Source organism: Nomascus leucogenys, chromosome 17, assembly GCF_006542625.1.
Source record: "Nomascus leucogenys isolate Asia chromosome 17, Asia_NLE_v1, whole genome shotgun sequence".
NCBI classification, from domain to species: Eukaryota; Metazoa; Chordata; class Mammalia; order Primates; family Hylobatidae; genus Nomascus; species Nomascus leucogenys.
Window position 1 is genome coordinate 48,612,970 of NC_044397.1, and position 27,922 is coordinate 48,640,891.

Genomic DNA, 27,922 nt, shown 5'->3' on the forward strand with positions numbered 1-27,922 from the left:
CACTGAGTCCCTCTCATGACACGTGGAAATTATGGGAACTACAATTCATGATGAAATTTGGGTAGGGGCACAGTCAAACCATATCACTTGATGTCCCTTACAAGCCAGAGAGGCAGTATCTTGAGTGTTTGTGTGTCCTGAGTGTAAACAGCTATAACTACCATGGATAAAAAGGTAAGAACAAAAGACATTCTTCAACAAAAATGTCCCTATAAAACCATCCCAATTGTCCCCTAGAAATGATGTTTATAGTTTCTTTTGAATAAAGATAAAAATTGGCCCTCCCAGTCTTTAAACTCAAGAAAGTTATGTTTGTCTTATCTGAGTTCCTTTCTCAGGAAACCAACCATCAGGCCTCCCAGATAGAATCAAGTAGCCGAAACTCACGAGACCACCACATCTGGATAATGAGATGTCAGACCCCTCATCCATCATAATTGCCTAAGCAATTACCTGCTTCCTGTTGGCCAACTTCTCTTCCTTTCCTCTCCCTAATTCCTGTTTTCCACACGATTACATTTCTCTGCCGTATAAACCCCTAATTTTAGTTGGTCAGGGAGATAGATTTGAGGCTGATCTTCCATCTCCTTGACTGCAGCACCCAATTAAAGCCTTCTTCCTTGGCACTACTCATTGTCTCAGTGATTGGCTTTCTGTGCAGTGTACAGCAGAACCTAGACTGAACCCAACATGTCGGTAACACCTTGCTGTAATGCAAACTAACTTTACATAGAGAAGAGAAAGGCACCTTGGGAGTGGGTGAGCTTAGGTGTTTGTGAGAAGCTAATCTTACGGTACAGGGCATGACTTCCATCCCATTTCAAATGTACAAAGTCTAGCTTCTTGGGAAATGCTTGAGTTTCTCAGGCTGACACTGTGTGTTGGGTCATGCATATATATGTCTCCTTAACACACACAGGTGCACAAACACATATAGTTTTCTATAGAAATAACTTTATTTTTTTTCTACCTGAACATCTCAATGGAAAGAGCCTTGGATTAAGGAGTTCAAGATCTCATTCCATCCCTGTCTCTGCATGGGTGAGTTCAGACACATCTCTTTCCTTCACCCAGTCAATGAGTTAGCCTCAAACAGGGACATTAGGAAATGCATGAGGAGGCATTGAGTTGCTCCTATAACTTTAGGGAAGGGAAAAGGAGCGCTAAGGACATTGAATGGGTCAAGGATGCCAGTTGTGCAGCAACAGGTAATGGGGGATTTTCTTGCCCCCATTGATGATTGTGCCCAGATTGAGAAACACCACCTGATGGCCCTTAAGGTGTCTCCATGCTGGAGAAAACAAGGCCAATGCTTCTATGTCTTTCTCAAAGGTCAGAGCAGAGGAGCCTTCCACTAGGAGAGGGCAGAGTGTCCAACAGGCCCATGGCGTCTCAAGAGAAATCTTACTGGGGTCCTCCCAACTGTGCCCTTCAGTGCCAGCCCCTCAGATCTACTCAGATCTGGCTTCTGCAGAGAGCTGCCAATTTCAAGCCAACCCTCACCTCAACTGGCTCCCTCTCTGTTCTCTGTCTTAATAAGGACTGCAGATCCCATGGAACACATGCTTCCTTTGACATTCCCTAATTATGTAAATCTTATAAATTTAGTTACTATAAAAATCTGTGTTGTTACTGCTGAAATGACAATGGCAAGAAGTTCTGGATAGTGCCCCAAGGGGCGGATGCAGGTTCCAGTCCATTTGACTTTTCACTACAGTACTGTAAAGGCCTTTCTCTCCCCCCATCATAATATATTAGGTGTTTTGTTTTGCTTTGTTTTTCTTGTTTATTTTTATTTTTTTTGGAAACAGGGTCTTTCTTGGTCACCCAGGCTGGAGTGAAGTAGTGCTATCATGGCTCATTACAGCCTCGAGCTCCTGGGCTCAAGCGATCCTCCCACCTCAGCCTCCCAAAGTGCTGAGTTTACAGATGTGAGCCACCGTGCCCAAACTGTTAGGTGTTTAAGGTAAGGCTGTGGCGCAGAGATGGTGAGGATATTTGATTGTCTGTGTTGACAAACTATTAGAGGTTGATGCTAGGAGTGCAGTGTTGAGCAGACCACATGACCATATTCAGGCTTGGCAGGATAACATTCTCTGCCTGATTAATGTGACAGTTCATGGAAGAAATGGAAAGTGTTTACCATTCCTGCTCTAGGTGATCAATTCTTTCCAGTCTTGAAAGCCATGTCCAGGTGGAATCTGGTTTAGATGTAGTCGGAAGCAAAAGGAAAGTCAGGGAAAAAAAAAGGTAGGAGAGCCAGTCAACGTAGCCCATGCTTGTAATCCCAGCACTTTGGGAGGCCGAGGTAGGCAGATCACTTGAGCTCAGGAGTTCGAGACCAGCCTGGGCAACACAGGAAGACCCCCATCTCTACAAAAAATAAAAATTAGCTGGCCATGGTGGTACACACTTGTGGTTCCAGCTCCTCAGGGGCTGAGGCAGGAGGATTGCTTGAGCCAGAGAGGTAGAGGTTACAGTGAGCCAAGATCATACCACTGCACTTCAGCCTAAGTGACAGACGATACCTTTCTCAAACAAACAAACAAAAAAACAGTAGGAAAAGGGTGGACAGATTGCCCAAGTAGAGTACAGGGTGTTCTCATCAACTGACAAAACTCCTCCTCTCCTGCAAATGGCCCAACCACAGACCACTCCAAGGCCACCTTGGAGCCTCCAGATGCTGCCCGTCTTGGCACAACACTGCCTTCAAAGCAAGCAGGTTGTCCAGCATTGCCTGGGTGGGCTGTCTCAGTAGAGGTTCTTATTGGCAAAACCCCACCTAGTTCAGGCATAAAAGGCAGCCTGAGGCCAAGGCAGGTAGATCACCTGAGGTCAGGAGTTCGAGACCTGTCTGGCCAATATGGTAAAACCCCATCTCTATTAAAAATACAAAAATTAGCCAGGTGTGGTGGCATGGATCTGTAACCCCAGCTACTCAGAAGGCTGAGACAGGAAAATCACTTGAACCCGGGAAGCGGAGGTTGCCATGAGCCAAGATCACACCACTGCACTCCAGCCTGGGCAACAGAGTGAGACTCCGTGTCAAAAAAAAAGGCAGCCTGAGAATCACCACGAGGGCTCACAGAAGCAAGGCTAGAGGCTTCTAGGCCAAATGCCCATGCCATATTGCATTCCAGAACCCCTTTCACAGCACAAAAAGCCCTCCCCCATGGTGGGGTGTGGGACCTCAATCCTGAGCCCTGTTCAGCTGCCCCTGAATGCTGGACACCCTTTCTCACCCTCACCAGGAATCAATTCTGCAAAGAACCCTCTTCCTCATGTCACTGCCTGCTAAATTGTTCTCAGCTATTCACATTGGATCTGTGTCACTGTGCCCTAGTTACGAGGATGCCTGGAAACGAGTTCTTGGCTTTCGTCTTGAAGAGGCATGTCCCAAAAGCTTGGAAATTTCCCAACATAGAAAAGGGATTCAAAAAATGCCAAAGCAGTCCAAGAAATACATCTGCTGCAGAGATTCATCCAGATTCCGAGAAGGTCACTGGGGCAGGTGTTTTCTTACATGAGGCCGGGCACAATTACAGACGCTCTTTGAGTTACAAAGGAGTTACATCTTGATAAATCCATCACAAACCAAAAATATCCTACTTTTAAAGTGCATTCAGTACGCCAGACCTACCAAACATCATAACTTAGCCTAGCCTGCCTTAGCCTAGCATTCTGCCTAGCTCAGAACGCTTATATTAGCCTACAGTAAAATCATCTAACACCAGGCCTATTTTATAATAAAGTTATTATAAATCATTTTGAATCAAAATTCAAAGTATGGCTTGTATTAAAGAAATATCACATTTGCACAATCCTAAAGTTGAAAAATCGTAAGTTGAACCATCTTAAGTCAAACCATTGTAAGTCAAACAATCATAAATGGAACTATCTTAAGTCAGCAACAACAGAAGAAGTGGTCAAGTGGTTTCCTGTCCACTGAATTCAGCAATGGCATATCCAACACCTACGGCCACTTCGAAAAGACTAGTTTCAGACAAGCACGTTGGCTCATGCCTGTAATCCCAGCACTTTGGGAGGCCAAGCCAGGCGGATCACCTGAGGTTAGGAGTTCGAGACCAGCCTGGCCAACATGGTGAAACCCTGTCTCTACTAAAAATACACACACAAAAAAACTAGCCAGGTGTGGTGGGTGCCTGTAATCCCAACTACTTGGGAGGCAGAGGCAGGAGAATCACTTGGACCAGGGAGGCAGAGGTTGCAGTAAGCTGAGATCATGCCATTGCACTCTAGCCTGGGTGACAGAGCCAGACCTCATCTAAAAAGATTAAATTAAAAAAAAAAAAAAAAACTAGTTTCCAGTACCTTTTCTTCTTTCCCACTGGTCCCAGGGATTTTATGTACTTCTGCTTCCTTTCAAAGGCAGCCTCTATCTACTCGATAAAGGTAAGCTACAAAATGGAACACAGACTCTTCAGGTCACCCCCTTCCCACCAACAGCTCTTATCTGCAAGTGGTGCACACCATCCATCTTCTTCTTTTAACTGAGGTGAAATCTATATAACAGAAAATGACTCAATTTAAAGTGTACAATGGACACATGCACACATATGTTTACTGCAGCACTGTTGACAATAGCAAAGACTTGGAACCAACCCAAACGCCCATCAATGATAGACTGGATAAAGAAAATGTGGCATATATACACCATGGAATACTATGCAGCCATTAAAAAGGACGAGTTCATGTCCTTTGCAGGAACATGGATGAAGCTGGAAACCATCATTCTCAGCAAACTATCACAAGAACAGAAAACCAAACACCATATATTCTCACTCATAAGTGGGAGTTGAACAATGAGAACACATGGACACACGGAGGGTAACATCACACACTGGGGCCTGTCAAGGGGTGGGGGGCTAGGGAAGGGATAGCATTAAGAAAAATACCTAATGTAGATGATGGTTTGATGGGTGCAGCAAACCACCACGGCACATGTATACCGATGTTAACAAACCTACATGTTCTGCACATGTATCCCAGAACTTAGAGTATAATAAAAAAATAAAGTGTACAATGCAGGGGCCTTTAGTACATTCAGAGAGTTGTGCAACCGTCCTTGCCAGCTGGTTACAGAACATCTGCATCACTCTCAAAGGAGACCCTGTACCCATTAAGCAGTCACATCTCATTCCCTCCTTCTCCCAGTCCCTGGCCACCATCAGTCTGCTTTCTGTCCCTGTGGATCTATGAGTTCTGGATACTTCATATAAATGGTCTCACACAAAATGTGGCCTTTCACATTGGCTTCTTGCACTTCATGTACGTTTTTGAGGTTCATTCATGTTGAAGCAGTTTTTTGTTTTTTGTTTTTTTTCTGAGACAGAGTCTTGCTCTGTTGTCCAGGCTGGAGTGCAGTGGCACGATCTCAGCTCACTGCAAAATCCTCTTCCTGGGTTCAAGCAATTCTCCTGCTTTAGCCTCCTGAGGAGCTGGGACTACAGGCGCCCGCCACCATGCCCAGCTAAGTTTTGTATTTTTAGTAGAGACGGGGTTTCACTGTGCTAGCCAGGATAGTCTCAATCTCCTGACCTCATGATCCACCTGCCTCAGACTCCCAAAGTGCTGGGATTACAGGCATGAGCCACTGCACCCAGCCGCAGCAGTCATTTTTATTTTGACTTATTATATTAATTTGCTCAGACTGCCACAACAAGACTACAGACTGGATGGGTTGAACAACAAAAATGTATAATCTCACAGTTCTGAAGACCAGAAGTCCAGGATCAAGATGTTAGCAGGGTTGGGTCCTTCTGAGACTTCTCTCTTTGGCTTGTAGACGGCCATCTTTTCCCTGTGTCTCTTCTCAACATCTTCACACTATGTGCCTGAGTCCAAATTTCACTTTGGCACAGGGGCACCAGTCATACTGGATTAGGGGTTACCCGACTGATGTCATTTTAACTTGATAACCTCAGGAAAGAAACTATCTCCAAATAAGGTCACATTCTGAAATATTAGTGGTTAGGACTTCAACAGATAAATTTTTTTGCAGGGGGGCACAATTACACACAGCACATATCATTTCACTAAAGATTACAGGAAATAAACAAGGGCTCTCAAAATATTGCTGGCACAAAGAAGCCTGGTAGATGTTCATCCTCTAATTGCTTAAACTTGCACTGAGTTGTTATCAGAAGTCCAGATATTTCTTTTTTTTTTTTTTTTTTTTTTTTTTGAGACAGGGTCCTGCTCTGTCATCCAGGCTGGGAATGCAGTGGTACAATCACAGTGGCACAATCACAGCCTCCACCTCCCCAGGCTCAAGTAATCCTCCACCTTAGCCTCCCAAGGAGCTGGGACCACAGGAGTACACCACCATACCCACATGATTTTTTTATTTATTTTTAGAGCTGGAGGGCTCTCACTATGTTGCCCAGGCTGGTCTCGAACTCCTGGACTCAAAGGATCTTCCTGCCTCAGCCTCCCAAAGCACTAGGATTACAGGCATGAGCCAGCAGGCCTGGTCAGCTTCTGTGTTCTTGAAGTCCATCACCTATCTCCTTCCTGTGGTCCCTTTTCAGATCACACAGTTCTCCTTCTCTTGGAAAGCCTCATTCCCAGAAATTTCCTGATGAGACTCTTCCAACTCTTGTGTGCAACTTCCCTGCATACCAACAACCCCCCCCAACTATTATGTCTCCCCAGAGAAGGTCAAAGTTTAGGCATATGGAAGGGTCCCAGGGCTGAAGGGCTGCAGTGGACATCCTGGTCCAGTGGGGGTCTGAAGGTCCCTGACATGCAGAGGTGTTTTATTTGTATGCAAAGGAATTGCATATAAGAGTTAGAAGAGTCTCATCAGGAAAGAGTTGGAAGAGCTTTTCTCTCTCCCTATCCTCAGGGGCCTGATCTCCCACCGAGTCATAATGCAGGGTAACAAATTCCATCAAATTAGTTAGTCCTTGCCTCTGGGAGGACCTTTCAAGAGAACTGTTCCCAGGTAAAATATTGCCAAGAAACATGGTTAACATAAGGGATCCTGAGACCAGGAGGGAGGCAGAATATCTCATCCCAGCAGCTGAGAGTCCCCTGTGTAGTTTAGTGTGATTTGTCTCATCAAAAATTTCTTTCTTTTTTCTTTCTCTTCTGCAAACACTTGGACTTTGAGTGGTCCCTTCACTCCCTACTGAATGAAGGCTGGGCACAGTGGCTCCTGCTTATAATCCCTGGACTTTGGGAGGCCAAGGTGGGAGGATTGCTTGAGCCCAGGAGTTGGAAGCTGCCGTGAGCTATGATCACACCACTGCACTCCAGGCTTGGCAACAGAGCGAGACGCTGTCTCAAAAAAAAAAAAAAAAATCAAAACAGATTTACCAAATGAGAAGAGGGCACAGCACAGGGAAAGAAACAACATCCCTTTTTTGTAAGGCGTAACTCGATGTGTGATGAGTGGTAAGCCATATGCAGCTATCTGGGCCTCAGTCTACCCATCTGCCAAATGGGACTAATTCTACCCATTCCACATTTCTCAATCACAATCACTCAAAACACAAAAGACAATGCAGAAATCACCCAAAACGCAAAAAGCAATGCAGAAATAAAGATTTGCTTCCCCACTCCCCCCCATTCATAGACTCTTAGATCTTATACATCAGCCTCCTAATCTGTTGGTTTTTCAGAGACATAGACATTATCCAACTTTTTTTTTTTTTTTTTTTGAGATGGAGCCTCGCTCTGTTGCCCAGGCTAGAATGCAGTGCCATGATCTCAGCTCACTGAAACCTCCACCTCCCAGGTTCAAGCAATTCTCCTGCCTCAGCCTCCCGAGTAGCTGGGGACTACAGGTGCTCGCCACTAAGCCTGGAAAATTTTTGTATTTTTAGTAGAGATGGGGTTTCACCATGTTGGCCAGGCTGGTCTCAAACTCCTGACCTCAGGTGATCCTCCTGCCTCGGCCTCCCAAAGTGTTGAGATTACAGGTGTGAGAAGACACACCCAGCCAGTCATGCAACATTTTTCTGATATCCTTGTTTTTAGGTATTGTGTTTTGCTGAATCAAAGCAAATTTGATAAACATTTGTAAATCAAAGAAAATTTCTGAGGCGTGTCTCAGTCATTTTTAGAGGTCATTTTGCCAACGTTGAGGACGCAATGGGAGGGAAAAAGGAATAAAAACCACAGGAAACATTTGTGATGGATGCTTTTCTTCCAAAGAGGGTCTTGGAGACTTAAATATTTGAAGGAAAAAAGAGGCCGGGCTTGGTGGCTAATGCCTGTAATCCCAGTACTTTAGGAAGCCGAGGCAGGCAGATCACCTGAGGTCAGGAGTTTGAGACCAGCCTGACCAACACGGTGAAACCCCATCTCTACTAAAAACATAAAAATTAGCTGGGCATGGTGGGGCATGCCTGTAATCCCAGCTACTCGGGAGGCTGAGGCAGGAGAATTGCTTGAATCCAGGAGGCAGAGGTTGCAGTGAGCCGAGATTGCACCACTGCACTCCAGCCTGGGCAACAGAGCAAGACTTGGTCTTAAATAAATAAATAAAGGGAAAAAGAGTGGGCAGTAGGGGAAGGTAAAAAACAAAAGCAGGGAGGAAAAGCAAACTGAAGAGAAAAGCAATTGTGTTCTTTTGAGTCTTTGATCAGCATTTACAGAATTCACATTTTACATGTGGAAAGGGTGGAAGAATAGTCAATTATGCATTCATCTTGCACTTGGTGAATCTGCATTTTTACATAAGGTAAATAAACACAAAGTACAGGAAGCAGTCAGATATGCTTTTGTCTCCGGTGCGCAGAGGGATGACTTTTAGTTCTGTCCTCTGTCCCTTACCTGTGAAGACAAGTTTTTCATTTATGTTATCAGGGTGAAATTCAACAGAACTCTTTTGGCTGGGCATGGTGGCTCATGCCTTCAATCCCAACACTTTAGGAGGCCGAGGTAGGTGGATTGCATGAGGCCAGGAGTTGGAGACCAGCCTGGCCAACATGGTGAAACCCTGTATCTACTACGAATACAAAAATTAGCCGGGTATGGCAGTGCACACCTGTAATCCTAGCTACTCAGGAGGCTGAGGGAGGAGAATCGCTTGAACCAGGAGGTAGAGGTTGCAGTAAGCCAAGATCACACCACTGCACTCAAGCCTGGGCAAGAGAGCAAGACCCTATCTCGAAAACAAAAACAAAAAACCCTAACTGTTTTAGATGAAATTCAAGAAATTCAACAGAACTGTTTGTTTTCCTTTTGCATATTCAATCTCAGTAACTCATCTTTCTGGGTTCGAGATACTGAATGAGCAATGTCTGGCCTCAACCAAACCCTGGTAGATTTCTCACCCAAGAAATTTTGAATGTCAAGCCCATACCCTCTTCCCTGCATAATGACTGTGAAAGGAAAAGAAATCTCAGGACCACCAACTCACTAAGTGAAAGGCAAAAGTCAAGCTGGAAACTGGATCATACAAACCTGCCTCTCCCATTCTGTTCCTAAATAGATAGCTACAAAGATTTTTTTTAAAAGCTACACACCTCCCTCAAAATTTACCCACAAGGAAATTCCTTATGGGCCTCAAGATTTTGACCTTAGAACAGTTCTGTTGCATTTCACCCTGAAAATGTAAATTGATGGCTTATGCTTGCAGGACAAAGGATAGACCCCAAGGTCATCCCTCTGCTCACCTGAGACAAATGCATATCTGACTGTTTCCTCTTCTCCATGTTTACTTTTTTTTTTAATTAAAAAAAATAGAGAGAGGGTCTTGCTATGTTGCCCAGGGTGGTCTTGAACTCCTGACCTCAACCGATCCGCCCACCTCAGCCTCCCAAAGTGCTGGGATTACAGGCATGAGCCACCGAGCCCAGCCGCTGTCTTGAGTTTCATGGAGACTTCAAGACATAGGCATGATTTGGTCTTTAGTTTGCTTTTTGTTTTGGTTTGGTTTTGAGACAGGGGTCTATGCCACCCAGGCTGGCATGCAGTGGTGCAATCACAGCTGGCTACAGCCTTGATCTCCTGGACTCAAGTGATCTTCCCACCTCTGCCTCCTGAGTAGCTGGACCACAGGCATGCACTACCATGCCTGGCCAATGTTTTTATCTGTAGAGATGAATTCTCACTATGTTGCCCAGGCTGGTCTCAAATTCCTGGCCTCAAGCAATCTTCCTGCCTTGGCCTCCCAAAGTGCTGGGATTTCAGGCATGAACCACCCGCGATGGCCACATAGGCATGACTGATTAAATCAGTGGCCACTGGTGATCAATTCAAACCTTCAGCTCTTCTCCATCCCTGGAAATCTGGGGGCAGGAGGCTGAAAGTTCCTACCCCCTAATCACAAGGTTGGTTCCCCTGGCAACTACTTTTCATTTTGAGACTATTCAGGAGTCACCAGAAATCAGTCGTCTCATTAGCATCCACAAAGACACTTATTACTTCAGAGATTCCAAGGGTTTCAGGAGCTGTGCACCAGGAAACAGTGGCAGAGACCATATATGTGGGTTTGTGTATATATGTGTGTGTATTTTTTTGTGTGTTCTTTTTTCTTTTACACTGTAGCTCTCAGATCTTACAAATATATATTTTTTATTATTTCATATTTATATTATAAAAGGAAAATAAAATCTTAGGACCTCAGACTCACTACAACCTCCACCTCTTGGGTTCAAGTGATTCTCCTGCCTCAGCCTCCAGAGTAGCTGGAATTACAGGCATGTGCCACCATGCCCAGTTAATTTTTTATTTTTAGTAGAGACAGGGTTTCTCCATGTTGGCCAGGTTGGTCTTGAGTTCTCGACCTCAGGTGATCTGCCCACCTCAGCCCCCCAAAGTGCTGGGATACCAGGCGTGAGCCACCACACTTGGCCCAATGTTTCATGAACAAACATTTAAACTGTAATTCTGCTTTGTACCAGAATTCATCAGAAACAATCTCTTTAGCTCTGTGATTTTATTTTCTTTTCAAAATTAGCTGAACATTATAGCAAAACTAAAAGTTACAATTTTCTCCCGCCTTCCCTGAAGAAAAGTCCAGAGGGATTTTGTTTTGTTTTTTTAGGGGGAGTTTTTGAGACAGAGTTTCACTCTTGCTGCCCAGGCTGGAATGCAGTAGCTAGGTCTCGGCTCACTGCAACCTCTGCCTTGCGGGATCAAGCAATTCTCCTTCCTCAGCCTGCTGAGTAGCTGGAACTACAGGCCCCTGCCACCATATCTGCCTAATTTTTGTATTTTTTGTAGAGATGGGGTTTTACCATCTTGGCCAGGCTGGTTTTGACTTCTGACCTCATGATCCACCTGCCTCAGCCTCCCAAAGTGCTGGGATTACAGGCATTAGCCACCGTGCCTGGCCATCTCTTTTTCATTAATGGAAACATGTCCCTCGTACCTCATACCGTTACTTATTAAAAACATATTTTCTTTGCATACTTTTCATACAGTCGAAATCCTTTCACCCTTATTATATTGGATTATATTGGTCAGTTACGTACACTGATTAGAATTCTTAACCCTTCCTAACTTTAATTTCCAGTGAAAATGAGGTTGTGGGAATTGTGGACTACTTGTCATTTAACAGCATTCTCTAGTAGATTAGCATATTTATTAATACACCATTCTTTTTTTCAGATGGAGTCTCACCCAATATATTACCCAGGCTGGATGGAGTATAATGGCACAATCTTGGCTCACTGCCACTTCCGCCTCCCAGGTTCAAGTGATTCTTCTGCCTCAGCCTCCCGAGTGGCTGGGATTACAGACGTGCACCAACACGTCCGGCTAATTTTTGTATTTTTAGTAGAGATGGGGTTTTCACCATGTTGGCCAGGCTGTCTTGAACTCCTGACCTCGTGATCCACCCACCTCAGCCTCCCAAAGTGCTGGGATTACAGGTATGAGCCACCGCACACCACACCCAGCCTTAATACACCATTTTATAATTTTTTTCTTAAGGTCTCATTCTGTCAGCCAGGCTGGAATACAGTGACATGATAAGTAACTCTTAATAAAGCCTCAAACTCTGGGGCTCAACAGATCCTCCTGCCTCACCCTCCAGAGTAGCTGGGACTACAGGCATGCACCAGAACGCCCTGCTAATTTTTGTATTTTTCGTAGAGACGAAGTTTCACCATGTTGGCCAGGCTGGTCTCAAACTCCTGACCTCAGGCTATCCACCAACCTTGGCCTCCCAGAGTGCTGGAATTACAGGCGTGAGCCACCGTGCCCGGCCTCATTTTCTTTTACTTCACTTGATTGTGCTTCACAGATATTGCATTTCTTAACATAGTTTTGTTTTATTTAAAAATACAAAAATAGTTAAAACTACTGAGATGGGGTCTCGCTATGTTGACCAGGCTGGTCTCAAACTCCTGCCCTCAAGCAATCCTCCCATCTCAGCCTCCCAAAGTTCTGGAATTATAGGCATGAGTCACCATGTCTGGACCATTACTTAACATGTGAGAGGACTGTGGCAACCCGTGTTGAGCTAGGGTAGTGGTGCCGTTTTTCTAACAGCATGTGCTCACTTGGTGTCTTTGTGTCACATTTCAGTAATTCTTACAGTATTTCAAACTTTATTACTATTTTTTTGAGACAGAGTTTTACTGCATTGCCCAGGCTCAAGTGCAGTGCTTTGACCATAGCTCACTGCAGCCTCGACCTCCTGGGCTCAAATGATCCTCCTCCCTCAGCCTTAGCTGGGACGACTAGCTTGTGTCACCATTCCTGGCTAATTTTTAAATTTTTTTGTAGAAATGGGGTCTATGTTGTTCGGGCTGATCTCAAACTCCTGGGTTTCCAGCAATCTTACTGCCGCCACCTCCCGAAGTGCTGGGATTATAGGCGTGAGCCACTGTGCCAGGCATTATTATTATTATTATTATTATTATTATTATTATTAATTTTTTTTTTCTTGAGACAGAGTTTTGCTGTTGTTGCCCAGGCCAAAATGCAGTGGTGCGTTCTCAGCTCACTGCAACCTCCACCTCCCGGGTTCAAGTGATTCTCTTGCCTCAGCCTCCTGAGTAGCTGAGATTACAGGCATGCACCACCATGCCCAGCTAATTTTGTATTTTTAGTAGAGACAGGGTTTCTCCATGTTGGCCAGGCTGGTCTCGAACTCCCAAACTCAGGTGATCTGCCTGCCTCGGCCTCCCAAAGTGCTGGAATTACAGGCGTGAGCTACCGCGCCTGGCCGAAAGTTAGCATTTCTAGCAAGTTCCTGGGTGGTAATTATAACGGGAAAGAATGACAGTCTGAGAACAACTACTCTGGAAGATTTTATCTTGGCAGCCCCTCATCCATCTGCACGTGAAAGCACAGATCTTATTCTCTTTGAAGACCAATTTTTTTTTTAAAGACAGGTCTTGCTCTGTCGCCCAGGCTCACGTGCAGTAGTGCAATCATACCTCACTGCAGCCTCCAACTCCTGTGCTCAGGCGATCTGCCCACCTCAGCCTCGCAAGCAGCTGGAATTACAGGTACACACCACCACGGCTAGCTAATTCGTTTATTTTTTTGTAGATGATGGGGTCTTGCTATGCTGAACAGACTGGTCTCAAACTCCTGGCCTCAAGCGATCCTCCCGTTTTGGCCTCCCAAAGTGCTAGGATTACAGGCATGAGCCACCATGCCCAGCCTGAAGACTTTTAAATGCTACCACATTCAAGACGTGTTGAAACTCACCTGTATTCGATCAGCCTGCTTTTTGCAAGTAATATAAAACAGACTGAAATACCTTAAGCCTCTTAGGCTTTGTACCCTACTGTGGAATAATGAGTGTGTCCCAAAAGTAAATCCATAATGAGGTCCCATTTTTCCTTCCTCCTTGGCTATGAAACAGACAAGAAAAAGGCAAGCTAGTCATTTCCGTCTCACTATAGCAGACTCTCCTGTTTGCTTTTTGACCGTATTTGGGAGGCGGGGGCCTGACTGCCTTCCTACTTCCTAAGCACAACTTACTTTTCCTAGAAAATTCTCAATGCAACCTACATGGAGTAAGCCAGCTTCCCTCCTTTGTTTCCAATATTCTTATAATCAAAATGGCCAGAATTGGCAAGGCAACCTGAAAAAATGAGGATGGGTACGTTATCCCATGAGCCAAACTGCCACTTACACTGGATAGTCATGAAATCAGCAGAATTCCCGATGAGCTCTCCAGCCACGTACTTTCTGCGTTTTTGATCCAGACCCAGATGGTACTGCTCTGGCACTCTGCTGGTACTCTTCACTGAACATCAGAGGTGGACCCTGGTATTCAAGGCAAAGAGAATCTAAGAGTCAGAAATGGCAGAATTGTAAATGTTAGATAAAAATAAAGATCCACTTGATGGTGACCAAAATATCTGTCCTCGCAGGGGGCTATAGTGACTGCAGGACTCACTGATGCTGGGGTAAAGACTGCCAGGGAAGGATGTAACCCAGAATAAAAAAGGAGGTTTAAAAAAAAAAACAACCTTAATGCGCAACTGCTTTATTTATAAACGTAATTTGATATTCGCTTTACATTACTTTTCCACCTCTATTTGCTGGTACAGTCTAAAGGCTGAACTACACTACAGGTAAAAATACGTCTTTGGGCCAGGTGCACTGGCTCATGCCTGTCATCCCAGCACTTCGGGAGGCCGAGGTGGGAGGACTGCTTGAGCCCAGGTGTTCAAGACCAGCCTGGGTAACACACAGCAACACCCCATCTGTACAAAAAACACAAAAATTAGCCAAGCATGGTGGCACATACCTGTGGTCCCAGCTATTAGGGAGGCAGAGGTGGGAGGACTGCTTGAGCCCCAGAGGTCGAAGCTGCAGTGAGCTGTGTTTACACCACTGCACTCCAGCCTGGGTGACAGAGCAAGACCCTGTCATTCATACATACATACGTATATACATACATACATACATACATACATACATACATACATACATGTAAAATGAAACTAAACTAAACCAGGCTGGGCATGGTAGCTCAGGTCTGGTATCCCAGCACTTTGGGACGTCGAGGCAGGAGGATCACTTGAGACCAGGAGTTCAAGAACAGCCTAGGCAACACTGTGAGACCCAGTCCTACAAAAAGTCAAAATATTAGCCAGGCATGGGGGTGCATGCCTGTGGTTCCAGCTACTTAGGGGGCTGAGAAGAAAGGACTGGTTGAACCCAGGAGGTCAAGCAGTGAGCTGTGGTTATGCCACTGCACTCCAGACTGGGCAACAGAGTGAGACTGTCTAAAAAAAAAATTTTTTAATTAAACTAAATCAATTCAGGTATCCTAGTCATATATCAAGACCTCAATAGCCACGTGTAGCTAATGGCTACCATTTCAGACAGTGCAAATACAGAACATTTCCATCACTGCAAGGGTTTTTTTTGTTTGTTTTGTTTTTTAAACAAGGTCTCACTCTGTCACCCAGGTGGGAGTACAACAATGCAGTCATGGCTGACTGCAGCCTCAACCTACTGGGCTCAAACAATCCTCCCACCTCAGCCTCCCAAGTAGCTGGGACTACAGGCAAGCACAACCATGCCCAACTCATTTTAAATTTTTTGTAGAGATGGGGTGTATGTTGTACAGACTGGTCTCAAACTCCTGGGCTCAAGAGATCCTCTGACCTTGGCATCCCAAAGTACTAGCATTCCAGGTGTGAGCCACCACACCCAGCACTGCAGAGGTTCTATCAGCACTGACCTAGACCCTCTCAAGAGTTTCTTAAGAATTCAGAGCTGAGGCAGGGCATGGTGGCTCATGTCTGTAATCCCAGCACTTTGGGAGGCCAAGGCAGGCAGATCACCTGAGGTCAGGAGTTCAAGACCAGCCTGACCAACATGGTGAAACCTCATGTCTACCAAAAATACAAAATTAGATGGGCGTGGTGGCGGGTGCCTGTAATCCCAGCTACTTTGAAGGCTGAGGCAGAACAACTGCTTGAGCCCAGGAGGTGGAAGTTGCAGTGAGCTGAGATCACGCCATTGCACTCCAGCCTGGGTGACAGTGCAAGACTCCATCTCAAAAATAAAAATAAATAAATACATAAAAAAAGAGGACAAAATGAGTGATTAAACATGGCTCTATGATCTCACCCATGCCCTCAGGCCCTCAATAGGTATTATATAGCACGTACTGTGTCAGATATTGCAGAGTACCTCGGAAGCAACACTAAACAGAACTCCTTCTCGCTCCTGAGCCCACAGTCCGATCAAAGAGAGAGCCAAAGAAATAACGACAGTGCCTGGTGAGAACTCTGGGAGAGCCAGGTTCAGGCTGCAACAGGGGCAGAGCACGGAGAAGGCTCCCTTGGCCTGGGGCAGGTGAGGTAAACCTCCTCATAGAGGGGACAGCTATGAGGAGACTTGGATGCTGAATAGGAATCTTGTCAGCCATGCGTTGTGTGACTCAGGCCTGTATTCCCAGTACTTTGGGAGTCCAAGGCGGGAGAATCACTTGAGGACAGGAGTTCAAGGCCAGCCTGAAAGCGAGACTCCATCTCAATAAAAAATTTTAAAAATAGGCTGCACATGGTGGTGCGTGCCTGTAGTCCCAGCTACTCAAGAGGCTGAGGCAGGAGAATTGCTTAAACCCAGGAGGTAGAAGTTGCAGTGAGCCGAGATCACACCACTGCTCTCCAGCCTGGGCAACAAAGCAAGACCAACTCTGAAAAACAAACAATGAAAGAAATGTTGCAAATGGAAATGACAAGTGGTGGCAGGAATTGGTGTCTACAAGACAATAAACATAACTTGGATTGGAGAGTCAGGGAGAGACTCTTAGAAGAAACGGCCCTTATGCCGAGTCAAGTTAACCAGGAGGGATAAAGGGAAGAAAAACCCAACAGAGGGATCAGTCCCTGCTCAGAGCTCCTGGCACCCACCCAAGGCCTGCACAGTACAGATTTTTTTTTTTTTTTTTGAAAGAGTCTCACTCTGTAGCCCAGGCTGGAGTGCAATGGCACGATCTCGGCTCACAACAACCTCCACCTCCCGGGTTCAAGTGATTCTCCTGCCTCAGCCTCCCAAGTAGCTGGGATTACAGGCGATCGCCACCATGCCTGGCTTATTTTTGTATTTTTAGCAGAGACAAGGTTTCACTATCTGTTGGCCAGGCTGGTCTTGAACTCCTGACCTCAGGTGATCCACCCGCCTTGGCCTCCCAAAGTGCTGGGATTAAAGGCGTGAGCCACCGTGCCCGGCCTACACTGTTGTTGAAGCCTGTTTTCCTCTTCTCTTTCCTCAGTTTATTTCTTCTTTTACACCCTCCCCCATCATTGCTCTGCCCATCCAAAGGCTGTGGCTGGCACATGACGGAATAGAATCTCCCAGCCTCAAGTTCCAAACCTGCACTATCCAACAGCCAGGCTCTCAGATGGGAAGCTTCAAAGCCTTATGAGAGCCTGGCTGAATCACTCCAGCCTGGGCAGCTCCCTTCAATTCTTACCCTGAAAAACAGGCATCTCCTCTGGCCACCTCCCAAAGAAGCCTGTCTGGAAGCCTCAGGCATCTGCTCCTGAAAGCCTGAACTCTTCACTTTTGCAAAAAACGTTGTCCACCCAGTCCTGCTGAGCACACCCCATGCCCCCGAGCTCTGAATTGTCCTTTGCCCAGGCTGGGACAACTTCTCAGAGCCTTCCGCCTGCTGTAGACTTGGCTCAGCCCAAAGCACTCCATGAAATTGGGGTGTGGTGTCTGCCTCAAGAAAATTTCTACAACCTCTACTGCCTCTACCACAAGTGAAAAATCCACCTCTGAACGCTGTTAGAACTGCACGATTATAAGGAAGAAAAGGGGGCCGGGCGCGGTGGCTCACACCCACAATCCCAGCGCTTTCGGAGGCTGAGGCAGGTGGATCACTTGAGGTCAGAAGTTCGAGGCCAGCTTAGCCAACATGGTGAAACCCTGTCTCTACTAAAAATACAAAAATTAGCTGGGCACGATGGCTCACGCCTGTGATCCCAGCACTCTGGGAGGCTAAGGCGGGCGGATCACCTGAGATCAGCAGTCCAAGACCAGCCTTGCCAACATGGTGAAACCCTGTCTCTACTAAAAAACACAAAAGTTGGCCAGGCACAGTGGCTCACGCCTGTAATCCCAGCACTTGGGAGGCCAAGGCGGGCGGATCATGAGGCCAAGAGATTGAGACCATCCTGGCCAACATAGTGAAACCCTGTCTCTACTGAAAATACAAAAATTAGCCGGGTGTGGGACTCCATCTCAAAAAAAAAAAAAATTAGCCAGGTGTGGTGGCTCAAGCCTGTAGTCCCAGCTATTCAGGAGGCTGAGGCAGGAGAATCACTTGAACCTGGGAGGTGAAGGTTGCAGTGAGCTGAGATTGCGCCACTGCACTCCAGCCTGGCAACGGAGTGAGACTCCATCTCAAAACAAACAAACAAACAAAAATGCAAGTTAGCTGGATGTGGTGGCACACACCTGTAATCCTAGCTATTCGGGAGGCTGAGGCTGGAGAATCACTTGAACCCGGGAGGCAGAGGTTGCAGTGAGCCGAGATCGTGCCCCTGTACTCCAGCCTGGCGACAGAGTGAGACTCCATCTCAAAAAAATAAAAAATAAGAAGTAAAAAGTAGCTGGATGTGATGACACACATCTATAATCCCAGCTGCTTGGGAGGCTGAAGCAGGAAGATCACCTAAGACTGGGAAGTCGAGGCTGCAGTGATCCGAGATCACACCACTGCACTCTAGCCTGGGAGACCAAAGTGAGACCCCGTTTCGAAAAAAAAAAAAAAAAACAGGCCAAGTGCAGTGGCTCACGCATGCCTGTAATCCCAGGTACTCAGGAGCCTGAGGCAAAAAATCACTTAAACCTGGGAAGCGGAGGTTGTAGAGAGCCAAGATCACATCACTGATCTCCAGCCTAGGCGACACAGCGAGACCCTGTCTCAGAAAAAAAAAGAAAAGAAAGAAAAAGAAAACCACAACTAGGGTGGGTAGATATTTGGTCCCCTGAACAGTCTGGGTACGGACGGCCCTTCCATCAGGCTGGGACAGGAGGCTGGTCTCAAACAGCACACACCCACCCCAGCCTGCCACCTGCCAGGGTCTCCTTCCCCATCCAGCCCAGGGCAGCCAGGGGGCACTCACCTGAAGTAGTAGCCGGCAGATTCCAGGTAGGACGCAGGCTTGTTGGCCACAGACCACATCACCACGGCGGGGTGGTTCTTGTCCCTGCACACCAGTTCCTCCATCATCTGCATGTGTTGATGCCCAGACACATTGTTGAAAAGCTGCCTGTGGGCCAGGAGGGAAGGGACAGAGGGTCACGGTGCGGCCCGCGGGCTGGGCAGGTGGAGCAGGTGCGTGGCAGGGACTCACGCCAGCACCAGGCCCACGGCGGGACACTCATCAATGACCACAATCCCATAGCGGTCACACATCTGCAGCACTTCCTCCGCGTAGGGGTAGTGGCTGGTGCAGAAGGCGTTGGCACCAAGCCAGTGAAGCAGGTTGAAGTCCTTCACCAGCAGCAGCCAGTCAAAGTCCTTCCTTAGGATCTAGGAGACAGCAGAGCGGAGTGAACCCTGTCCCTGTTGAAGCTGCACTTCCTCTGAGAGCCAGGACCCTGGAGAGCCACCCCAGGAGCCCCCTCTCCAGCCCACCGTGGGGCAGTTTGGAGCCATTTGCCTTATTGCCCTGAGCTGCCCTCAACTGTGGGACATACGGAAGGCAGAAGTGGAAGGTGACCAGCAGCCCCCACGAGGACCCAGGAGCACAAACACAGGTCCGCATCCTCGTGCTTGTTGATGCTGTGGAAATGGAAAGGTTTCCCATTGATGAGGAACTGGCTCTCAGTGACAGCCACAGTGCAGATCCCTACAGGGAGTGTGTAGAAGTCAGACACAGGCCCCAGTGACGTCTGTGCAGTCAGCTGCACCTACGACAGCCAAAGCACCAGGTGTGAGCACCCTGACAGCCTGAGCCCCTCCCTCTGGCAGGAAGGCCCCTCATGCACCCCAGCAGCCGCCTCAGGCCTGCAAGCAGAGATGCAGCAATCAGAGGCTCTGCCCTCCCCTGGCTGACCCTGGGACCTGCCCTTCAAAACTGGGCCTTCCCCTTGACCAGACAAGGTGGCTCATGCCTGTAGTTCCCACGCTTTGGGAGGCTAAGGCAGGAGGATCACTTGAGTCCAGGAGTTCAAGACCAGCCTGGCAACAGAGTGAGGCCCCATCTCTATAAAAAAAAAAATTTTTTTTTTTTTTTTTTTTGGAGACAGTCTCACTCTGTCGCCCAGGCTGGAGTGCAGTGGCATGATCTCAACTCATTGCAGCCTCTGACTCCCAAGTTCAAGCAATTCTTGCCTTAGCCTCCCGAGTAGCTGGGATTACAGGCATGCACCACCATGCCCAGCAAATTATTGTATTTTTAGTAGACACAGGGTTTCACCATGTGGATGGGCTGGTCTCAAACTCCTGGCCTCATGTGATCCACCCACCTCAGCCTCCCAAAGTCCTGGGATCACAGGTGTAAGCCACCACGCCTGGCTTACAAAAACATTTTTTTAAATTAGCCAGGCATGGTGGCATGTGCCTGTAGTCCCAGCTACTAAGGAGGCCAAGGTAGGAGGATTGCTGCAGCCTGGGAGCTCAAAGCTGCAGTGAGCTGTGAACAGACCATTGCACTTCAGCCTGGGTGACACAGTGAGACCATCTCAAAAAAAAAAAAAAAAAAAAAAAAAAAAAAAAAAAATGGGCCTCCCACCAAGGATGGGAAATATCCGAAAGCTCAGAGGACCACGCCTGCCCATTCACCTGTCCTGGGCTCCTGCTGAAGCCCAGATGGGGGCAAAAGACCTCCTTTAACCAAGTTCCAAACCACCATTACCTCCAACGAGTACAGATCGGGAGGTGTTTATGCATCAGGTACGGCCACCAGAGGCTCCTGCCTGCACCTGGTACCTTCAGCTGGCTCTGAGTCCAGGCGCCGGTGGCCACGGCTTTGTTTTCTGCCTCCAAAAGGTGCACTTCCAACTGGATCTGGTTGCTGCACTTGAGGAGATCTGGTAATTCACCAGCCCTGCAGGAGACAAGAGAGACCAGGGCTGAGGGAGGGACATGACCTGGGCCACACAAACGGGAGTGCCCCGCAGCCACCACTCCCAGGCAGCCATTTGTTTCTGTTTTTTTTATTTTATATATATATATATATATATGAACACACACACACACACACACACACACATCACATATATATTTTTTGAGACAAAGTCTCACTCTGTCCCCCAGGCTGGAGTGCAGTGGCGTGATTTTGGCCCACTGCAACCTCCACCTCCGGGGTTCAGGTGATTCTCCTGCCTCAGCCTTCCGAGTACCTGGGATTATAGGTGTGTACCACCACATCTGGTGAATTTTTGTATTTTTAATAGAGTCGGGGTTTTGCCATGTTGGCCAGGCTGGTCTCCAACAGGTTTCTATCAATTTTGTTTTTCTCCCTGTACAAAAGGACAAGAGAAATAGGGCCTACTTCATAAAGTGCCCTTGCACTATAGATGATGTTAATCGCAATCTAACATTGTAGGTCCCTACGGACTATTTATTTCAACCATCTGCTGATGCAATATAACTTTTCACCAAAGAACCCTTACGACCCTCAACATCTACTATTGCCCTCTATATTACTGCTCCAACCCTAGCCCTTTCTATCGCCCTTCTTTTGTGAACTCCCCTCCCTAAACCAGACCCTTTAATTAATTTTAATATAGACCTCCTATTTATTCTAGCCACATCAAGCCTAGCCATCTACTCTATTTGATGATCAGGATGGGCATCCAATTCAAACTATGCACTAATCGGCTCATTACAAGCTGTCACCCAAACAATTTCATATGAAGTCACCCTAGCCATCATCCTGTTATCAGTCCTACTGAGAAGTGGCTCATTCAATTTATATACACTCATCACAACCCAAGAGTCCCTCTGACTGCTCCTACCATCATGACCTCTAGCCATAATATGATTTATCTCCACATTAGCAGAAACTAACTGAGCCCCTTTTGACCTAACAGAAGGAGAATCAGAGTTAGTCTCAGGTTTCAACATCGAATATACCGCAGGTCCATTTGCCCTCTTCTTCAGAGCAGAATATATTAATATTATCGTAATAAATGCCCTAACTACTACATTTTTTCTAGGACCACTACACACTATACATTCACCAAACTCTATACTACATATTTCATTACCAAGACCCTCCTCTTAATCTATTTTTATGAATTCGAACAGCATATCCCCGTTTCCGCTACGATCAACTCATACACCTCCTATGAAAAAACTTTCTACCACTTACACTAGTATTCTGTATATGACATATCTCAATACCCATCCTAATTTCCAGCATCCCACCCCAAACATAAGAAATATGTCTGCCAAGGCCGGGCGCGGTGGCTCACGCTTGTAATCCCAGCACTTTGGGAGGCCGAGGCGGGCGGATCACGAGGTCAGGAGATCAAGACCACGGTGAAACCCCGTCTCTACTAAAAATACAAAAAAAAATTAGCCGGGCGTGGTGGCGGGCGCCTGCAGTCCCAGCTACTCGGAGAGGCTGAGGCAGGAGAATGGCGTGAACCCGGGAGGCGAAGCTTGCAGTGAGCCGAGATGGCGCCACTGCATTCCAGCCTGGGTGACAGAGCGAGACTCCGTCTCAAAAAAAAAAAAAAAAAAAAAAAGAAATATGTCTGACAAAAGAATTACTTTGACAGAGTAAACAATAGAGGTTGAAATCCTCTTATTTCTAGAACTATAGGAATTGAACCCACCCGTGAGAATCCAAAATTCTCCACGCTACCTATCACACCATGTCCTAAAGTAAGGTCAGCTAAATAAGCTATCTGGCCCATACCCCCAAAATGTTGGTTATACCCTTCCCGTCCTAATTAACCCATTAGCTCAACTTATTATTTACCTTACTGTTTTTACAGGTACTTATCACGATGTTAGGCTCACACTGATTTTTCATCTGAACAGGCTTAGAAATAAATATAGTAGCCCTCATCCCAATCTTAATTTAAAAAAAAACCCCGCTCTACAGAAGCAGTCACTAAATATTTCCTTATATGGGCAACCACATCTATAGTCCTCATAGTAAGTATTCTCTTCAATAACCTGTTCTCCAGTGAACAATAAATACTATTAATCAATTTTCATCCTTAATAATAATAACAGCTTAGTAATAAAACTAGGGATAGCCCCTTTTCACTTCTGAGTTCCAGAAGTAACCCAAGGAACTTCCCTAACATTCGGTATACTACTCCTCACATGACAAAAACTGGCCCTATTTCAATTATATATCAAATTTTTCCATCAGTAAAGACGAACATCCTCCTATCTCTCTCAATCTTATCTATTATAGCGGGCAGTTGAGGAGGACTTAACCAAACACAACTATGTAAAATTCTAGCCTACTCCTCAATTATTTATATAGGTTGAATAACAGCAGTACTAATATATAACCCAAACATTACCATTTTTAACCTAACAACCACTGCATTCCTAGCACTCAGCCTGAATTCAAGCACTACAACCCTATCACTATCCCATGCCTGAAACAAATTAACATGGTCAGTATCTATAATTCTATCAATTATTTTATCCCTAGGAGGTTTACCTCCATGAACAGGATTCCTGCCTAAATGAATCACCATTCAAGAGTTTACAAAAAATAAGTCTTATTATCCCAACCCATATGAACACACACACACACACACACACACACACACACACACATATATATTTTTTGAGACAAAGTCTCACTCTGTCCCCCAGGCTGGAGTGCAGTTGCGTGATTTTGGCCCACTGCAACCTCCACCACCTCCGGGGTTCAGGTGATTCTGCCTCAGCCTTCCGAGTACCTGGGATTATAGGCTTCGCTTCAAAACGAAAAGTTCTAACAATTGTGCAACCATCTACCAACTTAGAATGACTATATGGCTGTCCACCACCCTATCACACATTCGAAGAACCAACCTACATGAAGACCTAAGTGAAAAAGGAAGGAATCGAACCTCCAGAGACTGTTTCAAGTCAATCCCATAACCTCTATGACTTTCTCGATAAGATATTAATAAAATTATTTCATAATTTTGTCAAAGTTAAGTTATAGGTTAAGCCCTATATATCTTAATGGCCCATCCAGTTCAATTAGGTCTTCAAGACGCTTCATCCCCTACTATAGAAGAACTACTTACCTTCCATGACCACACTCTTATAATTATTTTCCTAATTAGTTTCTTGGTTCTATACATTATTTCTCTAATACAACAAAACTGATTCATACTAGCACTATAGATGTCCAAGAAATAAAGACTGTCTCAACTATCTTGCCTGCCATCATCTTAATTGCCCTCCCATCGCTATGTATCCTGTACATAACAGATGAAATCAATAATCCTTCTCTCACCATTAAAACAATTGGACGTCAATGGTATTGAAGCTACGAGTATATAGATTATGAAGAATTAAGCTTCAATTCTTATATATTTCCAACAGCCAACTTAAAACCAGAAGAATTTCAACTCCTCGAATTCGATAACCAAACAATCCTCTCAATAGAAATTCCCATCCGCACGTTAATCTCATCCAAAGATGTCCTGCACTCATGCACTATTCCCCCATTAGGGTTAAAAACAGATGCAATCCCTGGACACTTAAACCAATTTGCCTTAACCACTACACGACCAGGCCTCTACTATGCACAATGCTCAGAAATGTGTGGATCTAACCACAGTTTTACATCTATTGTTTTAGAATTAGTCCCATTAAAAATTTTCAAAACTTGGTCTATATCCACACTATAATCTCACTGTAAAGCTACCCCAGCATTAACCTTTTAAAGACTTCTTCTGACAGAAATCACACCTCTCTACAGTGAATGCCGCAACGAGATACTTCCACATGACCTATTATTATATCAACAATCATAACTTTATTGTTGATTATTCAATTAAAACTATCAAATTTCATTTACCATACACCCCATACACCAAAAACAATTGAAATACAAAAACATAACAACCCTTGAGAACTAAAATGAACGAAAATCTGTTCACCTCATTTACCGCCCCGACAATCCTAGTTACCCACAGCAGCACTAATAATCTCGTTTCCCACCACACTCCTTCCAACCTCCAACTATTTAATTAATATACTATCTAATTAATATTAATTATCTAATTAGTATTATCTAATAACTAATATTAATATAATTAATATAAGATTGACTTCTATTCAACAATGACTAGTTCAACTTGTTCTAAAACAAATAATAATCACACATAATATTAAAGGACAAACCTGATCCCTTATACTAATATCCCTAATTCTCTTTATTGCCTTAACCAATCTCCTTGGGCTTCTACCCCACTCATTTACACCAACTACCCAACTATCAATAAATCTCGGTATAGCAATCCTCTTATGAGCAGGCACAGTGATCACAGGTTCCACTTTAAAACTAAAAACTCCTTAGCTCTCTTCCTGCAAGGCACACCCATACCACTTACCCCTATACTAGTAATCATCGAAACCATTAGTCTACTTATTCAACCAATGGCACTAGTTGTTGTACATTTAACAGCCAACATTACAGCCAGTCACTTACTCATACACTTAATTGGAGGAGACACAGTAGTATTATCACCTATTAACCTTCCCACAGCTTCAATTACCCTTATTATTCTAATTCTATTGACCACTCTCGAATTCGCTGTGGCCCTTATCCAAGCTTATGTCTTTATGCTTTTAGTAAGCCTTTATTTATATGACAACACATAATGACCCACCAAACACACACCTCTCATTTAGTCAAACTCAGCCCTTGGCCGTTAACAGGGGCTCTCTCAGCTCTCCTAATAACATCCGGCCTAGCTATATGATCTCACTTTAACTCTATTACTCTTTTAACCTTAGGCCTACTAACCAATACGCTGACTATATATCAATGGTGACATGATATTATCCGAGAAAGTACATTTCAAGGCCACCATACAACAATTGTCCAAAAGGCCTCTGATATGGAATTTATTTATTATCTCAAAAGAACTTTTCTTTGCTGGATTCTTCTGGGCATTCTACCATTCCAGTCTAGCCCCAACTCCAGAACTAGGAGGACATTGACCCCCAACAGGCATTTCTCCTCTCAACCCTCTGGAAGTACCCCTCTTGCATCAGGGGTTTCAATTACTTGAGCCCATCACAGCCTAATAGAAAATAATCAAAAACAAATAATTGAAGCACTACTTATCACAATTACCTTAGGTATTTACTTCACCTTCCTACAAGTCTCAGAATACTTTGACGCTCCCTTTGCTATTTCTGATGGAATTTATGGCTCAACATTCTTCATAGCTATAGGCTTTCACGGACTTCACGTCATTATTGGATCAACATTCCTCACTATCTGTCTCCTCTGCCAATTAAAATATCACTTTACATCTAGCCATCACTTTGGCTTCGAAGCCGCTGCCTGATATTGACACTCTGTAGATGTGGTATGACTATTCTTGTATATTTCTATTTACTGATGAGGATCTTACTCTTTTAGTATAAAGAGTACTACTGACTTCCAATCAATCAGTTTCGACAACATCTGAAAAAGAGTAATTAACTTAATACTATCCCTAGTAATCAACACCCTATTAGCCTTATCACTAATAGTTACTACATTATGGCTCCCACAACTTAATATTTATATAGAAAAATCCAGCCCCTACAAATGCAGATTTGACCCATTATCCTCCACCCACATTCCCTCCCCCATAAAATTTTTTCTAGTAGCTACCACATTCCTCCTATCTGACTTAGAAATCGCCCTATTACCCTTGCCATGAGCTCTTCAAACAAGCAACCTGACACTAATAATCAGCACAGCCCTTATACTAGTTATCATTTTAGTCCTAGGGTTAACTTATGAATGAACTCAAAAAGGATTAGACTGAACCGAATTGGTAGATAGTTTAAGCCAAAATAAATGATTCTGACTCATTAGATTATAATTGAACATATTTACCAAATGCCCTCTATTTATATCAATATCATATTAGCATATACCTTATCACTTCTGGGGATATTAATCTATCGATCCCACCTGATAACATCCCTAATATGCCTAGAAGAAATATTATTGTCATTATTCATCATAAATACCCTTATAACTTTAAATATACATTTCACCCTAGCATTCATAATACGCATTACCCTCCTAGTATTTGCTGCCTGCAAAGCTGCAGTGGGCCTCGCCTTACTAGTTTCAATCTCCAATACGTATGGCCTAGATTATGTACATAACCTAAATTTACTTCAATGCTAAAAATTACTATTCCAACAATTATACTGCTATCAATAACATGACCCTCTAAAAACTCTATAATCTGAATCAATATGACTATTCACAGCCTAATCATCAGCTTCATTGCCCTATTATTTTTTAATCAATTCAACAACAATCTATTCAACTTCTCATTAACTTTCTCTTCTGATCGCTGATACCACCCTTTCTAATCTTAACAGCCTGACTACTACCTCTTATAATTATAGCAAGCCAGTACCACCTCTCCAATGAGTCACCCCTATGGAAAAAGCTCTGTATTTCCATATTGACTTCCCTATAATTTTTTTAAATTATGGCATTCACAATCACAGAACTAATTATACTTTATATACTCTTTGAAGCTACACTTATCCCTACCTTAATTATTATCACCCCCTGGGGTAACCAACCAGAGCGCCTCAATGCAAGCTCGTATTTCTTATTTTATACACTAATGGGATCTCTCCCCCTACCTATTATACTTATTTATACTCGAAATACCTTAGGTTCACTGAACATAATAATAATATTTAACACCCAAGAACTATTAATTTTCTGATCCAATAACCTTATATGATTAGCATGTATTATGGCTTTTATAGTAAAAATACCCCTATATGGACTTCACCTATGACTTCCTAAAGCCCACGTAGAAGCCCCTATTGCTGGCT

The 27,922-nt window shown here is 44.8% G+C and overlaps 1 protein-coding gene and 1 pseudogene across 1 annotated transcript in view; one reads left to right on the forward strand and one right to left on the reverse strand.

The window, feature by feature from the left end:
• Positions 1-1,181: 1,181 nt before the first annotated feature.
• Positions 1,182-27,922, reverse strand: part of LOC100582236 (beta-glucuronidase-like) — a 32,838-nt gene continuing 6,097 nt past the window's right edge. Inside the window, 9 exon segments of the mRNA XM_030795611.1 lie at positions 1,182-1,354; positions 14,072-14,185; positions 14,339-14,355; positions 19,038-19,184; positions 19,269-19,439; positions 19,667-19,827; positions 20,775-20,800; positions 20,803-20,943; positions 20,946-20,966. Of these exon segments, the coding sequence (XP_030651471.1) occupies positions 1,182-1,354; positions 14,072-14,185; positions 14,339-14,355; positions 19,038-19,184; positions 19,269-19,439; positions 19,667-19,827; positions 20,775-20,800; positions 20,803-20,943; positions 20,946-20,966 (971 nt within the window).
• Positions 24,974-25,847, forward strand: LOC115831009 (annotated as a pseudogene).